The sequence below is a fragment of the Cynara cardunculus genome, unplaced genomic scaffold (genome assembly GCF_001531365.2).
Source record: "Cynara cardunculus var. scolymus isolate 2C unplaced genomic scaffold, CcrdV1 Un_Scaffold_7152, whole genome shotgun sequence".
NCBI classification, from domain to species: Eukaryota; Viridiplantae; Streptophyta; class Magnoliopsida; order Asterales; family Asteraceae; genus Cynara; species Cynara cardunculus.
Genome location: NW_020203381.1, coordinates 2,966 through 20,716, shown reverse-complemented (window position 1 = coordinate 20,716; position 17,751 = coordinate 2,966). Strand labels below are relative to the sequence as shown.

Below are 17,751 nucleotides of genomic sequence, written 5' to 3'. Positions count from 1 at the left end.
TAAAATACAATGGGAGTATTTGGAAATAGGAAACGAGGGCTTTTGATATGAATACCGATTCTACCCTTTTTTCTTAAATAAAATGAATATTAATTATTTTTTAATTTTTAATTTCCTAAAATAAAATAATATAATTTAGGCCATTGATMAARAAAATGGACGGATGAGATTGGTTTACACGGTTTACACGGTTTATATAAATGGGTCAAGTTTTCATTTGAACGCTCCTCTATATATATATAGTTGTGTTCATATGGTTCTTACATTAACAAAAAAATCATAGAATTTTTGATTTTGTAACTCTCAATTAATTAATGATTTGGGAGTTACATACATTTTTTTACCTAAATACCCTTTTCAACATTGTTCACTTATCTTTATGCAATTTTAAATTTAAAAAATTAAGTTTTTATCATGATTAATTACAACCATTTATTGAAAGATTGAATGGCCAAGATCGGTTAACAAAGTTAATACAAAAACTTTGGTTAACATTTGATCTTACCCCTATATATATATATATCTATAGGGTTGGGTTCACGTGAAACCAACTTGTCTTCGTGAGACCCCTGTCCACTTTTTTACACTTGAAACTTCACAGCAAAATGTTGTGAAGGTAAAAGAAAACCGAACCTTCACAACAAAAACACCTTGAGCAGATCGACGATGGGAAGCAATGAAAACTCGGTTCACCTCAAAGTATTTGTCGACAAAAAGAAGAAAAAAGTGATGTTCGCAGAAGCGGAAGAAGACTTTGTTGAAATTCTCTTTAGTTTCTTCACTTTGCCGCTCGGAACAATCGCAAGACTCTCACACACGTTAGCGGACTCGCAGAGTACAAAAGTTGGAAGCTTGACTTCCTTGTATGAAAGTGTTGTGAATCTAAATGATCAGCATTTCTCTAACAAACATTCTAAGGATGCACTTGTTATTCCAMACAATTCATCGGTTTCTGTTCTCCGGAAGCTGAAAATAAATCTAGACGACACGAAGCCCGTCAGTAATACTACTGTCGTTGGTAGTCACGACGATGCAGTATTTGTCAAAAAGAAGACATCGTTCATCATCACCGACGATCTCAACGTAGTACCCGTGTTGCTGGATTCAAGCATCGAACTCCTTAATTCCCTTGGTGTTGAATACATTGATTTGCTAGATGGGAGAACCATTTGCTTTGGCTTGGAAGAGGTAAGTTTTTGATTCTTGCTACAACAGGATTGGTTTTATTTTAAAATGTCTAAATATCTTAATAAAATACTTTATAGGACTTAAGTTTATAGAACAAACCAAAAATACGTCTCATCTAAAAGTATTACAATAGGTTTACATGACGCTTATAAGCGTTTTAACAAGTTTTTTGAATGTTTTTTTAAAATAAAGTGTCGTATTAACTATTTTATACGACATTTTTAAAAAAGAGTTTAGTACAAAACGATTGGTTTACATGACAAAGCATCTTATAAAATACTTTACTCTCAAAATAAGTGTTCACGTTACTATTTTAGTTTGTTTCAAAATAAGTTTCTACTTTCAAAAGTGAATGTCTACTTTCTCATGTTACCCTTAATTATAAGGTGAATAAAAAAAATTTCTCTATAATTAAAAGTAAAATTGTCATTTTATTAATTAAAAAATGTAATAATTAAACAATCCTAAAAGTATGTGACATTTTCATTATGAACATTTATTTTGGGACAGAGGGAGTAGTTAATAAGAAACTTTAGTTTAAAAGTGTCGTAAAAACTTGTTAAAACATATAAAAACGTCCTATAAACCTATTATAATGCTTTTAAATAAAAATGATTTATAGTTTGGTCTAACTTAAGTTCTATAAAGTATTCTATTAAGACGTTTAGACATTCTAGACATCCTATAAAGCCAATTTTGTTGTAGTGTATATCCGTTTCTAGAATTATTTTAAAGAAATATGTCTTGATTATCTTCTTCAAATTACTATTTCAGTCTTCCAATCTACTCAAGTGGTCGTTATTGACAAAAAGTCCTTTGACAAATCTGGTTCTTCCGAGAAGTAAATCATGCTCGTGCTCGAGCTCATGCTTGTGTTGTTGTTCATACCCATCGTCCATCGCAAACTCTACCTTGAGCAATTCAACTTCGATTTCGAAGAACTCAGGCCAGTCACAGACTATAAAACTACTAGTACAAAAATCAAAGAAGAAGGTATTATGTGCACAAGTTGAGAATTTCTTTGTGGAACTTCTCTTCAGCTTCCTAACAATCCCATTGGGTGCCGTAAAACGTTTAACAAAGGATAATTCTTCTCCGATGGGTATAGATAATTTGTACGATAGTATTTCAAGTTTCGGAGATCGGAAATACTTGAAATCCGAGGACGTCACGACCATGTTACTTTGCCCGAAACTCGCAGCTAATTATCTGCGTGTGACCGACTTTCTTCCCATTTACGATGTAAATACAAGCAAGGGTCATTTCCTTAAGGAACAAACGACATTTATAGTTTATGATGATCTAGAAATAACAGTGTCACCGTCTATATCAACRATTTCGAAGTTCAACACACTTGGCATTTCTGTTGGTGATATCGAGGTTATCGAAGCGAGCGTAGGTGAACAAGAGGTAAGTTATCATTTAGAAACGTGATTAGGGGTTTAAGACGCCAAGAGACAGTCTCAGTATATTGTTTTAYAAGACRGGTGTGTTATCTAAAGGTGGTGCAATAAGTTTATATAACAAAATTTCGATGTTTTAACAAGTTTTTTAGGACAAATCTTAAAATAAAGCGTTGTATTAATTATTTTATAGGATACATTTGAAAAATGTCCTATAAACACTTTTTTATAAGACATTTTTTCWGATGGTATTCTACAAAATAGTTGGTATGACGTTTATTAAAAGTGTCTAAGAAAATCTAAAGATGCTCAAAAGCATCCTATAAACCTATTGCAACACTTTTAGATAGGATATTTTGATGTTTGATCCTAAAAAGTTATGTGTTGGTGAGACACTTACACAATTTTTATCGTCTTAATATAAATTTAATTTTGTTGCAGTGATTATAAACAAGAGAGGAAGTATAGATGGAATAATAATTGTATTTTGGACACCCTTTTCTTGATTATGCAGGCACTTTTAATCCTCAAAGCTTCTATCACCTCAACATCGGCTTTAACCGATTGCCTCGATGCGCTTATGAAGAAGCCAAAGGCATCGACTTGAAGCCCTAATTCGGTTGCTCATGGATTCAGTCATGATATTTGTGTCTTGTACTAGTATTGTTAATGGTTTACGCTCTTGTGTTATGACTTTGTGTATATGTTTATCGTTATTTCTATTGCAAAAATTGTACTTGATGATGGAATAGTTGTGGATTTATATTGTTTAAAATGATTTCAGTTGAGAAAGCCATGATAAAGTGACCCTGATATTTAGGTGTCAGTGTTAGCATATTGAAATCAGTTCCAATTTTTCGTTCAACTTCATCGGGACCTTTGGTTACTAACATTAGAAACAACAAACCATGTTAGCCATATCGAAAACTGAATACTGAAAGGTACCCAAACCTTTGGTCACGGGAAACAAAAGGGTTTTAGCCTGTGGCGGATCCGTAATTTTTACCTAGTGGATAGATTAAAGACCCGCAAAGTCGTCCGATGTGTTTTTAGCTTAATTCCACCTTTTTGAGGAACTTTTTTGTAGATTTCGAGGGACTTATCGGTTTTTTTGTTGATTTCGAGGGACTTTTCCTGTTTTTTTGGTTGATTTAAGAGATTTTTCTTTTGCTTTTTGATTGATTTTTTTCGATGTACTTTCTTCGGTTGGTGGAGGACARACGAAAAATCACTAGAGGGAATTATAGTAGTTTTTTTAACCTTCGATAAAAGATATTTTTTATGGGGCCCATCCCCCCACCTTTTACAAACTACATCCGCCCCTGGTTTTGGCAACGACTTTTATCGTCACTAAAAGTCCACGTTATAAATAGTTTATAATGACGACATATCCTCGTTATAGCTTGTGGTTGAAACATATCGTTGCTAAAAAAAGGCATTGCCAAAGCATACTTTTCTTATATAACTATGGATGTGCTTACATATTCAAATGAGAACTATGAGATTTGATGTCCTTCCCATTTCAGCTCCCCATCATCACTTTCTGAATCCACAACTTAGCAATTAAGGTGTCATTTATCAAACGCTTACTCGGGTAAGCACTTACCAAGTCACTTTATTTTACCGGATGAATATGACAAGGACTAAGAATCTTACCCGATAAGAACGAAGACAAAAATCTCAAGTCTTATCCAGTAAGTGAAGACGAGAACTCTTACCATGGTTAGCACTTACCGGGATAAATTGTTGCATACGATGCGTTTTAATGAATAAAATATTGCCCAGTAAGTAAGCGATATTGTTGAATTTTACCGTTAAATGCTTACAGGGTAAGTGTCTAGGTAAATGGCCCCTAAGTTTCAATAGGGAGCCTAATCTCTCATACAAATATGGCACATGAAGCACGTGTTTAATTTGTTTCAATCCAGATATATCATTTATCAAAAACAAAAATAATACATTATCCAAGTTATAACATATTAAAACTTTTAAATAAGACAGAAATGTGAAACCTTCGAAAATCGTTCATCAAAATGGATTATTATAACTTGCTTCGTAAAGAAATACTCAATCGATAACGTTGTTCACGTGTATGATCATTATGGTTATATTTGGTAAACTAACTAATAAGTTAGGAACCGTATACTAAACATTTACTTGGTAAGTGCTTACCATATAAATTTCTTTATCGGCATGAGAAGGACCAAAAATCTTACCGGGTAAGAGCGATGAGAATGATGAAGAGTCTTACCCAGTAAGTGAGGATGCCGACTCTTACCCAAGTAAGCGCCTGCCAAGTAAATTGTTGCATTCGATATGTTTAGATGTACTAAAATCTTGCGCATCAAAATAAATCATAATGTTGACTCCTATCGATAAGCGCTTATCAGATAAACAATTGGGTAAACGGCTCCAAAGTTTAATTTCAATGCTGTAATAACAACGTCGTTGATATTAAGTAAATTACCTCTTTGTGGATTACATAATCCACCAACACATAAATATATATACAAATGGTTGTTATTTGTTAATTAAACTTTGAATCATGTGATCTGTTTTCATGAGACCAATTTTTTACAGTAAAATATTGTGAAAGTAACCTTCATAATGTTTTTGCTGTAAATGTATGACTTTTTTTTACTTTTACAGGGTTTTGTTGTGAAGTTTCAAGTATAAAAAAATGGTATCACGGGTCTCACATGAACCCAACCCTGTTAACAACACGCACACACACACACACACACACACACATATATATATATATATATATATATGTATGTATAAAACCTACAATCAGTTGTTCATAAAAGATATAAAGTTGTCTTAATTATCATTTAACAAGTTCATCGTTTGCCGTCAAATGGTTCCATACATCATCTTTTAACAAGTTCATCTCTCTCAAATGTCATAAACATTGTTTCAACCTCCTTAGATTCTTCCTCATGCATCCTCGCTTTCATCTTCTCGTCTTTCTTGCAATACTTTATTGTATGCCCATACCTGTGTTTCTACTAAAAGGTCTTCCACTTCTTTTCCCATTGGAAGGCCCTTCACCGTATTTATCTTTGTCATGGTCTCCATAAGAATTCCTTTCATAATCCTTACCCTTTCCTCTTGACGTAACGTAACTTGTCAATAAAAAGCTTGTTCCATAGGTCTATCATCAAAGTTTCCCATTCGAAGTTCATGGGACTGAAGTGTCCTCAACAAATTTTCCAACGAAAGTAACGACAAAAGCAAGGACTGAGTGTCTTACACAGTAAGTGAAGGTGACGACTTTTACTCGGTTAGTATTTATCGGGTAGATTTTTATATACAATATTATTTTAATGGACTAAAATCTTGTTAGGTAATTTTATCCGTAAACACTTACCAAATAAGTATTTAACTAAAAGGCGCCCAACTCTCATCCAGGGCCCAGCTCAAATTTCATACCCGACTCTTCGTCTCTTACACCCGACGTTTCAATCTTCCTGGCATTTTGCCGGTTCTTCTTCCCTTCCTTCTGACTTAATGACGACCTCCATGAACCCGAATCCAAATGGCTCCACACATCAACGACTATATTTTGGTTCTTTGTCCAGGTACTTTCTCTTCCATTTTGGTTCTTCGCCCAGACGCCCTTTTCTTCTGAGTTCTGACCTTCGATCTTTCAACCGACAACCAATATCACCTTGTTGACTCTATTTCACTTCTGCTGTTCGTTGGACGACAGGACGGGCCTGTACTTCACACATCAACGACGGTATTTTTCTTTCCAGATTATTATTTGGCTATTTGAGACATCATAATTCATAAAACTCTGTTGTTCTGGTGGAATTGGTAGGCCAAAATATATGAATTCATTCCAAATTAACAGACTTCTAAAAGCTGTTAAAGCAAATTTAGAGGTTAATTGATGATGGATTGTTGATATAAATCAGAAAATAAGCGATTATAGCTCGACTTGTTTTCCATTTGACTTATTGAGACCTGTTATTGAGCAATACACACACACAGATTTGTCGGTAGTCGTCCATGTAGCAGATTTGCAATGGTGAAATATTTTAAACGGGTACATGAGGGGAATTTGTGATGTTGTTAAAACCCAGTGATGAAGTTGTTTGAAAGTTTTTTAGATTACCAATCTCGTTCCAGGTTTTTGATTTGGGTTACCGATTTTGTTTTTGGTTTTGCTTTGAGTTGCCGATTTTGTTTCTGGTTTTGATTTGGGCTACCGACTGTTTACTTCCCTTTTCTACTCTTATCAGAAAGTTATTATTTCATTCCGATTTGTGATCCAACTTGTTTTGGAAGTTGAATCAAGATTCAAGCAGGCTAAGAACACACATGGGCATCCCTTGCATTGCTATATGTCAATGCAATTTTGTTAAGTATTCAATTGGTAACTAACTTCAACAATTTGTTTATTCTTCTTGATCTCTACATCATTTCGCTTATGGTTAGCACTTCTGACTTCACTACCCATTTTGCCATTCATGCCCGCATTCTGTTTGTTTTTATTCCTATTCATTGAAATTGATTATGTAAAGTAGTTTTCCATCTGTTTTTTTAACTTTTAAGTCGATGGGTTTAAAGAAGATGGGTTTGCCTATAGCTTGATTTTGTTGACAAGCAAAAAGGTCATATGGGTTTTTTTTATAAAGTTCGCATCAGTGGCAATCTTGGGATTGTGTTTTGTGTTTGTTTGGTATATGTTTTTTCCTTCAGCTTTTTCTCTCACATCTCAAAGAAGCAGTTTTGGTGGAATGGCAGAACCCATTTCAGATAAGGGGTAATTAAGAAAAAGCAGATCTTCTGTTGTTCCAATCAAGAATAAACCCAATCTGAATTTGGGAACGATGGAGGAGAAGAAAGGGGTTAATGGGTCACTAGGATTAGATGTTGTTGATGGACCTAAAGATAATAAGAAAGAAGGAAAGGTGTGAAGACAGTTAAAGTGAATGAGAAAGAGGAGTACGTGTTAACAGGTGTAACAGGGCCTCCAAAAAAATTAGGACGGCCCTGCTCTCAACATATTTCCATCAAATTCACAACGTAAAGTTTACAAATGTACCATTTTAACTTTATCCTCTCCTTGGTAATCTTGTAAAGTGTTTCCCATGCCTTTTTTGATGTTGAAGATGAAGAAGTTCTTCCAAAAATTACTTCATCCACAGTCTGAAATATAAAGAACAAAGCTTTCCTGTCCTTATTTTCTTTCAATTTGTTGTTTTGTTGGGCTGTTAAAGCGGTAGGATTTTGGGTTCTTGTAATCCATCCTCAACCAAGTTTCATAGATCCTGAGATTTGTAAAACATCTTCATTTGAATACCCCATTTGGTGATAGTTACTTCTATTTAATTTTGGAATAGAGGTCTGGAAAACATTGTTGTTGTGCGAAGCCATCATCTTCTGCATTTTGTTTTTTTGCATGTTTCTTCAATATGAAGGGTACCCGCATAATGTAGCGAGATACATCTCGATTTTAGTGTTTTGGTTTTTTTGTCTTAGTTGATGTTATAATACGGTTTTAGTGGTTTTGAGAAAGCGATAATGTTTTTATTTTTCAATAAAATATAAATATGAAGATATCATTAATAAAAATTTGGTATTAGTACCAAACTAACTATTTAAAATTTCTCGTTTTTTTGTGTATTCCTTTAATTTATTTTTTATTTTTGGTTTAATAATATAAATTTTTATAAAGATAATAATTAAGTATTTTGTTAGAACTCAATGATTATCCTAATTATATAATGTTTATTCTCTATTTGGTTATGTTTATCTGAAGTTAGTTACACAAATTCAAACATGAAACTTTAATGAGTTGTACTTATGCACTATTTACTTGTAGTCTTGAATTTTAAGTAATATGCATCAATACATAGTACTTTATAAAAATTGGTTTTTACGAGTTTTTGGCAAATGCTTTATAATATAGTATAGATATAAATAAATACACCTAATAATTGCCATTAACTGTCACAATGGTTTCCAATCATTGCAACGGTTCAAAACAGACCTACCATTTCCAAATTGACACTTAATTAGACATAATACTAAATCTAGATTAACCTTTCAGAGAGCTAGACCATGGGAGGAATGGCGCCAGCCTCCCTGGACCACTCTCTTTAGGGCAGCAGTGCATGCATATGCTTTGTGGGCACCAGTGGGTTTAGGGTTCAGTTTGATATTAAGTAATCAGTAGTCAGGAGCTCATATCTCATAGCATTACTCACATGAGCATGGCTTGTCACTCTTGATTTCTTAAATGAGATTGGCAATATCATGTTTTTTTCACAGGGTGTAGAGCTTCATAAAATACTGTTGTAACTAACTCTGCAGTCTCTGTCTTGGTCAGCTCTCATGACACCAAACGTAGCCAAGTATGTGAGCAAAGACCCACTGCAGATCCTCTAGTTGTGTGGTTAAACATGTAGTGGTTCAAGCCAGCTGCAATACAAAGTCCAGGGCCAATTTCCAGAAGCTTGGTGTCAACCTTGACATCAGAGGGATCCACAACTGTGTTGACGGGCAGGTTAGCAGGAACACGGAGACCCTTGGTTGACACAACAACACCAATTGTGAACTTGTTAGGGCTTCCTTCCAGTGGTTGCGCATAAGCAGTGTAGTATTCTTGACTCTCATATGATTCAAACAGTCCAAAATGAACACTTAGAGAATGAACATCACTGTGCTGAGGCCTTGCCTGAAGGAGCTTATGTTCTTGCTGGTTATGCTGTTGCATCAATGTTCCGGTTTGGACTGTTTGAATCATATGAGAGTCAAGAATACTATACTACTTTTGCGCAAACACTGGAAGGAAGCCCTAACAAGTTCACAATAGGTGGTGTTGTGTCGTCCAAGGGTCTCCCTGTTCCTGCTAACCTGCCCGTCGGCACAGTTGTGGTCTCCATGGTGGAGCCCTGTCTCACATTGCTCAATGTACTATGTTGTCAGCCATGGACTTACACAAACATCATCCTTTGACTCATATCTCCCTGAGATTTGCTTCCTACATGGTTAACCTGGCAAAACATGCACTGCTACTGCTGGCAGGTCAGACTGAAACTACTGCAACAGGTATTGTCATCAAAGTAGCTGCACTAACTGATAGGGTTTTTGAACTGAAATTCTACCCTTTCATTAAGGTATCTACTTCCTTGCTAATTATGTTCAGACCCCGTGGCTACATGCCAATTGAAAACAAGGTTTACCCTTCCAATGGATCCCAACTGTTGATTAGACATAATATTAAATCTAGATTAACCTTTCAACACTCCTTAAGCTAAGATTAATATAGAACCAATTAAGCTTAGACTTTATCTTCTTGAAGCATTCAACTATCAAGCCTTCATATCATATTTTACAGAAATCGCTATGGAGAGCATCATCCACAGCCTTAAACATATCATTTTTTGCTGTCAAATGGTTCCATACATCATTTTTTTACAAGTTCATATCTCTCAAATGTCATAAACATTGTTTCAACCTTTTTAGACTTTTTTTCTTGCATAAACTTTTTGATCTTTATGGATGTTGTTAACTTGATCAGATACGATGGGAAGCAAAGAAAAATCAGTTTACTTGAAAGTATTCATCGACAAAAAGAAGAAAAAAGTGATGTTTGCGGAAACAGAAGAAGACTTGGTTGAAATTCTCTTCAGTTTTTTCATGTTGCCTCTGGGAACAATTGCAAGACTCTCAAGCTCACATTCAGACTTGCAGGTTGGAAGCTTGACTTGTTTGTATGAAAGTATTTTGAATCTTGATGATAAACATTTTACTAACAGCTATTGTAAGGATATACTGGTTAATCCAGTCAATGCATCAGCTTCTGTTTTCCAGAAGCTGAAAGTAAATCTAGATGACAGAAATCCATTTGGTGCCACTGTCGGTGATAGTGAGGGTATTGCAGTGTTGGTCAAAAACAAGTCATCTTTCATCGTCACTGATGATCTTAATATACTTCCTGTGTTGCCCAATACAAGCATCATACTCCTTAATTCTCTTGGTCTTGGAGACATTGATTTGCTGGATGAAAGGACCATGCGTTTGGGCATAGCAGAGGTAATGTTTTTATTTATTTATAGCGGTTTGGATCATTTATCAAGAATATATCGTTTAACGCTAACTTTCCCCTTCAAATTATTATTTCAGTTTTTGAATCTTCTCAAGTGGTCATTAGTGACAAATAATTCTTTGACAAATCTAGTGTACGGGGGAACTAAATTGTGCTCCTGTTCATGCTTGTGCTCTTTGTGCATCGCAAACTCAACATTACATAATTCAACTTTGATTTTAAACGACTCTTGCCAGCGTCATACGATCAAACTACTGGTGCAAAAATCAAAGTTGATTGTATTATGTGCAGAAGTGGAGAATTTTTTTGTGGAATTGCTCTTCAGCTTCCTAACCATCCCATTAAGTACTGTAAAACGTTTAACAATGGATAATTCTTCTCCGTTGGCTATAAATAATCTGTTCGGGAGTATTACAAGATTAGGAGATGGAGAATACTTGAAATCTGAAGATGTCAAGACCATGTTACTTAGCCCAAAGGTTGCACCTAATTATCAACGTGTTACTGAACTTTTGCCGATTTATGACCCAAGAGTATGCTCAGGTCATTTCCTCAAGAAACATGCAACATTCATTGTTTCTGATGATCTGAAAGTAACAGTTTCACCATCTACTTCTATAATTTCTGTGTTGAACACAATTGGCATTCCTGATGTGGAGGTTGTGGAAGTGAGCATTGGTAAACAAGAGGTAAGCTATATATCATTTAGAAACATGAATGATGAATACATTTTCTAGTTAGTTTTATATGCATTACACCCTTGATTATGCAGGCACTTGCAATTCTCAAAGCTTCACTAACCTCGACATCAGTTTTAACTGATTGCCTCATTGCATTTACAAGGAAACAAAAGGCAGAACCGTCGTCTTAAATCCCCAATACATGTGTTGCTGGTAGATCTAGTCATGATATTTCTGTTTTGTATTGATATTAATGTTAATCCTTTACAATGTTAATCCTTTACACTGGTGCATTCAACTTTGTGTACTGCCATTTGCAAAGCTTACTTGAATGAAATTTATCAGTGGATCTTTATCATTTACGTGATTTTAGTTCAGAAAAACCTAGATATATATGTTTTAGTACATATACACACATATATATATATATATATATATATATACTAGAATGGTACTCGCACAATGCAGCGAGATACATTTTGATTTTAATGTTTCATTTTATATTTTGCTCCATCTTTGATACGATATTGGTTTCACATGAGATTTTTGTAGTTGTTGGATTAGATGGGTATAAGTAGACTTAACGGTTCTATGTTTTCTCTCCTCTTCAACTTGGTCTATGGTACGAAAAATCGTCCCCCATGAGCCAGGGTTTGCCGTTGTTTGGTGGTGCTCCAATTACAACCTCGGGCATCGAGAAAAAGGTTTGCTCTATCTTTGATATGATATTGGTTTCACATGAGATTTTTGTAGTTGTGAGATCAGATGCGTATAAGTATAATTAGTGCGTGGTATTGTTTAAAGGATCTATTGACCACAAAGGTTAAATTGTCCTTGATGCAAAACAAACAAATGGAGCCTCTAAAATAAAATGTTTGCATTGGTATTTATGGGAATAGTCTTCTTTTTTGTTTGTTTCTTTTAACAACCTTAAATTTTTATTTGAGTTTTGTATATTTGGAATGATCCTGTTTTTGCTGAATTTTTAGGCTTCCTCTAAAACCGATCTTTTTCTCTCTTTTTGCTGCGTTCTTTTTAAAAATTTTACAGTACATGGGCTCTTTTTTGGTTGTGTGTTTCCTCTATGATTCGATCGCTTTCCTTTTGGTTGTGGCCAAAATGGGCCCATGCCCAGCCCAGGGCTGGTAAGGCCCAGTTATTGACCGACAGTCCGAGGCCAGTTACGGTTTTTATGAAAACTCAAAGCCGGCCTTGCTCGAAGACCAGGTATGGGACTTTCGAATATGTCATAAACTGACCACACTTTTCTTGACTCATAGAAGTAGTGAAGACTTATTGTTTGGTATTGTTTAAAGGATCTATTGAATTCTAATATGATTGGTTTATTCTCTGTTCATTCGGATGTGTGTTTAGATAGTACGATGATGTAAAGGTTATAAATTAATCATACTTGATGGGGATTTCAAGATTTCATTCTTAAAGTTTTTTAAATATTACAACACTAAACTTTAAAAAATGTAATTATAGAAACATTTATAACTTTTTTGTGTGAAAAAGATTTAAAAAATATTTTAAGTGTATTTAAATGACCCATTAGAGATTTTAAAGCAGATTTCAATAAGATATCATACATAAAAAATTCTTCAAACAAGTTTTTTTTTTATGTTGAAAGTTAAACTTTGATGAAAAAGTTTAGGACCAATTTGGCCAGTCCGAGACCAGTTCTAGGGGCCGGGATTTGTACATGGAGAACAGGTCGGATGTTCTTGGTCAGGAGTCAGGACTGCATCCGGGATGTTAAATTATATATGTTTCTATCAATCTACTATGTTATATGTGTTCAAGTTTTACCACGATTTTACTAAGTAATCATCCTAAATAATGTGTAGCTAACTGTACTGCATATCATTGGCAATGGCGGCATAATAAATATGTGAAAGCGGAAACCGGGGTAAGAATCAACAAAGTTATCTTTGTTTCTTTCAATCTACTATGTTATTTGTGTCCAAGCTTTATCATGATTTTACTAAGTAATTATTCTCACTAATGTGTAGCATAATGGGTTTATGAACGTTTTGCTTGCAAAAATTACTATTTTTTTTTTACTTTTATACTTTTATGGATTTAGCCTCTTTATCGTCCATCAAAGACGCTTGGATCGAGCGACATCGGCGGTTGAATTTGGGATGAAGTAGCTACTGCCTCCAAATTGTTACTACTACAATAAAGTTGGGTTTATAGGACACTTCCAATTTTTAATCATCCTAATAGACCTCTTTATAAGACCTAATTTATAGGACCAAAAAAATAAAGTGTCATATTTAAAGGCGTTGTAATAAGTTTATATGACGTTTTGACGTCGCAATAAGTTTTTTAAGACACTTTTAATATAAAGCGTCCCATTAGCAACTTTATAGGACACTATTTGAAAAATTGTCTTGTAAAAACAAGTATCCTATAAAAAATGAGTTTGTAGGACACTTTCTAAAAAATGTTCTATAAAGTTGTTAATGTGATACTTTGTATCGAGAATGTCCTAAAAAACTTATTAAGACGCCCAAAAACGTCATATAAACTTATTACAACACCTTTAGATAGGACGCTTTATATTTTGGTTCTATAAATTAAGTCCTATAAAGCGCTCTATTGAGACGTTTAAAGATTGGAGATGTCCTATAAACTTAATTTTGATGTACAATGTAGGTAATTCTCACTATATTTAGTTCTAATAATTCATGTAATATATTTGGATATTTGCCCTTTGTTTGCATATGTTCTATTAATATTAATGAAATGTCTACAAGTCCTCCATTCGGTAGCTGCAAAACTAACAAAGGGGCAATGAGTTAACCCAATGAATTGTATAGAAAACAAAGCCCGGTCTAAAGGCATTTGTTCCTTTTTCTGGTCTGCTAAACATAGGGATGTTCAAAAAAGCCGTTGAGCAGTCTGACAGTCCGATCAGGTTTGGAAAATAGCAAAACCGGGCGGTCCGGTCCGGTCTGCAGTTTAGAACCTTTTTTGGGCGGTTTGGACCAAACCGACCGCCAAATATATAGATATATATATATATATATATATCTATATCTATTTTAATATTAGCAAGCTCAACTTTTTTAACTTATTGGCTATGATCCAGATATATCCCTAAGCCTAACATTTAACATAATCAAAATCGACGACTAAAGCCATTGAACATATCGACACACATTTGATATTGACGGTMTCCAAATTTTGAAATTACTCAAGAACTCCATCAATCTATTAATCTTTCTAATCCATGATTTGATTTTGGCGCACATCATCATGACATCAACCAAGTGATTCAACCGACTTAGACTTGGCTTCTATTACATAGGTTATTTTGGTTTATCTTTATCTGTTTCTTTGTATACTAGAATGATTTTAGAAATGAATCCGTTTGAGGAGAGGCTGACGTCTGTTTAGCTTGTCTGATTTGATTAAGAACAATTACCCACCCATAGACTAGCACACATCACCCAAGAATCTGAGTAAGGTATCTGGTTGGGTGTTCTACAAATCATGGTATGGCATATACTTTGTCTGAATGGAAACATAACTTGATTTCAAACCAACATAGAAAGTTTCTTCTAGTTTTGCTTCACTAATGAATAAAGTGATGAGAATCTTAGTTGAAGTGTGAGTCTGAACAAAGAAACTGGAAATCCATTTAAACCCGAATCACATTTCAATCTTTCGCGGTCTCAATCAGACGACGAAGACACGAAAAAGGTGGTTAGCTTGATCACAGACCGATGGGAAGCAACGCGAGATCAGTTTGCCTGAAAGTATTCGTGGACAAAAAGAAGAAAAAAGTGATGTTTGCGGAAGCAGATCAAGACTTTGTCGAAATTCTCTTCAGTTTTCTCACTTTGCCGCTGGGAAAAATCGCAAGACTCTCGATCAATCACGAGGACGAAAAGAATGTAAAAGTTGGAAGCTTGACGTCTCTATACGAAAGTGTTGTGAATCTTGACATCGAGCGTTTCTCCAACGAGGAGTGTAAAGTTGCGTTGGTTAATCCAAGAAATTCATCGGCTGATCTTTGTCAGAAACTGAAAGTAAATCTAAACGAGATGAAGCCAACCATCGATGATTCTAACGACGATGATCATGGTGATGCGGTGTTGATAAAAGAGAAGGGATCGTTCCTCATCACGGATGATCTCAACATTATACCCGTCTTGCTCGACAGAGGCATCGAACTCTTTAACACTCTTGGTGTCGATTACATTGATTTGCTAGATGAGAGAACTGTCGTATTCGGCTTGGAAGAGGTAACATTTTGGTTAAATTATCGGTGTGTATGTTTTAAGAAAATCATCGGTTGGACTCTCACGTCCACCTAGCACTGTAACAAAATCAGGTTTATAGGATGCTAAGAATGTCCAAGTGTCATAATAGATCGTTTTATATATCTTAAGTTTATAGGACAAATAATAATACGTCTTATCTAAAATTGTTAGTTATAAGTATATACGACGTTTTTGGATATCTTAATAAGTTTTAAAATAAAGAGTCGCATTAGCTATTTTGTAGAACATTTTGAAAAGTGTTCTATGAACACATCTTTTTATATGACACTTGTTTTTGTAATACACTTTTTCAAATAGCATCATATAAAATAGTTAATACAACGTTTTATTTTAAAAGTGTCCTAAAAAGTTTGTTAAGACACCCAAAAGCGTCCTAAACTTATTGCGACACTCTTAGATAAGACGTCTGATCCTATAAAATGAACTCCTATAAAGTAGTCTATTGGGATACTTAAACATTTTTGGCGTCTTGTAAACCTAGTTTTGTTGTAGTGTAGACACAGTCCATCTAGGCTCTATATTTGTCTGGATTTAAAGGGGTTCCACATATTATAACAGTTTCGTTCTGACACCGGCTTCAATTACTATTTCAGTTTTCAAATCTACTCAAGTGGTCATTGTTAACAAATAATCCATTGACGAATCTCGTTCTTGGAGGAAGTAAAACGTTCCCGTGTTCATCGTGCATCACGAATTCGACACCAAGTAGTTCACATTTGCCGTCAAGTGAATCGGTCCAGCCTCAGACGATGAAACTACTCGTCCAGAAATCAAAGAAGAAGGTCTTATGTGCACAAGTCGAGAAGTTTTTTATAGAACTGCTCTTCAGCTTTCTAACGATCCCGTTGGGCGCTGTAAAACGTTTAACGATGGATAATTCTTCTCCGATGGCTATAGATAATCTGTACAATAGTATTTCGAGTTTAGGAGATKGWAACTACTTGAAATCTGAGGATGTCAAGACCATGTTACTTTCCCCGACGATTGCAGCTAATTATCTTCGTGTGACGGATTTTCTGCCTATTTACGCAGCAAATACACGGTTAGGTAGTTTCACGAAGGAGCAACCAACATTCATCGTCTCGGATGATCTCGAAGTATCGCTCCCACCATCTATTTCTACGATTTCAAAATTCAACACTCTTGGCATTCCTGTTGGTGATATTGAGGTTCTGGAAGTGAGCATCGGTGAACAAGAGGTAAAATTTTCTAGTAACTTAGTGAGATTAGCTCAACTGACAATAAAATTTGGCCTTCTAAAGAACTTTTACAGAGGTCACCGGTTCGAGTCCTACAAGGTCACCGGGATTTTCCTGGTTGGCTGTTCAGTTCTTTACGGCCTTGGGATTAGCCGAGGTGCGTGTAAGTTAGACCGAACACCCACGTTTAACAAAAAGAAATTCTAGTACTAACGTAGAGAACAGAGAGAACGAACTATAGATTTCTTACATACGCCACACTCTACAAAAACATGGGCGTTTTGGGATGCTTAACTGTCCGTGGACATCTTAACAGAGTATTTAATGAGATTATTATGTAAAATTATGCAGTTTCTTTTATTTTCGGTTCTATTATTTACTGTTTATACATCTAACCAAACATCTGTATTTATTTGATTATGTAGGCACTTTCGATTCTAAAAGCTTCTCTCACTTCGACATCAACTTTAACCGATTGCCTCTATGCATTTACGAAGGCATAACCATAGACTTGAAGGTATAAATTGATCTATGACAGATATGATCGTGAAATTTAAGGTTCAGTTTGGTTTGCAGAAATGAAATGGATTTGGGGGATTTGGATTTCAAATATATTATTTATCAGTTTTTGTTAACAAATCTGTTATGGAAGTTGAGTTGGTTTTATATTTCGATAAAGTCAAATATTCTTATCTATTTTGTTCTAAACAAAATTTATCAGTTTTGGTTACAAGTATGATATATTTACTCCATCGATATATGATTTTGTGCATATGTTCGTGGATTTGAGACGTTAACATTGGGGAGCATTATTCAATTGTTCGGTTTACACGACGTTGTGCTCTCTTCATTGTGAAGACAACGATACAATATTGACAACACATTTTTGTTTGGACGATAAGCATCTATTCATTGGTT

At 34.9% G+C, this 17,751-nt stretch overlaps 3 protein-coding genes across 3 annotated transcripts; all 3 read left to right on the top strand.

Moving 5' to 3' along the window:
* The first annotated feature begins 666 nt into the window (after positions 1 to 666).
* LOC112504863 lies at positions 667 to 1,200 on the top strand. Its single transcript, XM_025108821.1, has one exon. The coding sequence runs from the start codon at positions 667 to 669 to the stop codon at positions 1,198 to 1,200; it is 534 nt and encodes a 177-aa protein (XP_024964589.1).
* Positions 1,201 to 6,048: 4,848 nt separating this feature from the next.
* Positions 6,049 to 11,693, top strand: LOC112504865. The gene is made up of 5 exons (XM_025108824.1): positions 6,049 to 6,175; positions 6,307 to 6,336; positions 10,129 to 10,643; positions 10,734 to 11,345; positions 11,429 to 11,693. The coding sequence occupies exons 1-5, from the start codon at positions 6,133 to 6,135 to the stop codon at positions 11,525 to 11,527; spliced, it is 1,299 nt and encodes a 432-aa protein (XP_024964592.1). The 5' UTR covers positions 6,049 to 6,132; the 3' UTR covers positions 11,528 to 11,693.
* Positions 11,694 to 15,062: 3,369 nt separating this feature from the next.
* LOC112504864 lies at positions 15,063 to 17,336 on the top strand. Its single transcript, XM_025108822.1, has 3 exons — positions 15,063 to 15,595; positions 16,228 to 16,833; positions 17,259 to 17,336. The coding sequence occupies exons 1-3, from the start codon at positions 15,074 to 15,076 to the stop codon at positions 17,334 to 17,336; spliced, it is 1,206 nt and encodes a 401-aa protein (XP_024964590.1). The 5' UTR covers positions 15,063 to 15,073.
* Positions 17,337 to 17,751: the final 415 nt, after the last annotated feature.

Bases quoted from the DNA above. Each gene is read 5' to 3' on its own strand.
- LOC112504865 (XM_025108824.1), top strand. From the start codon at position 6,133: ATGGCTCCACACATCAACGACTATATTTTGGTTCTTTGTCCAG. The intron at 6,176-6,306 runs GTACTTTCTCTT...GTTGGACGACAG, and splicing joins TATTTTGGTTCTTTGTCCAG to GACGGGCCTGTACTTCACAC. The intron at 6,337-10,128 runs GTATTTTTCTTT...TAACTTGATCAG, and splicing joins TACTTCACACATCAACGACG to ATACGATGGGAAGCAAAGAA.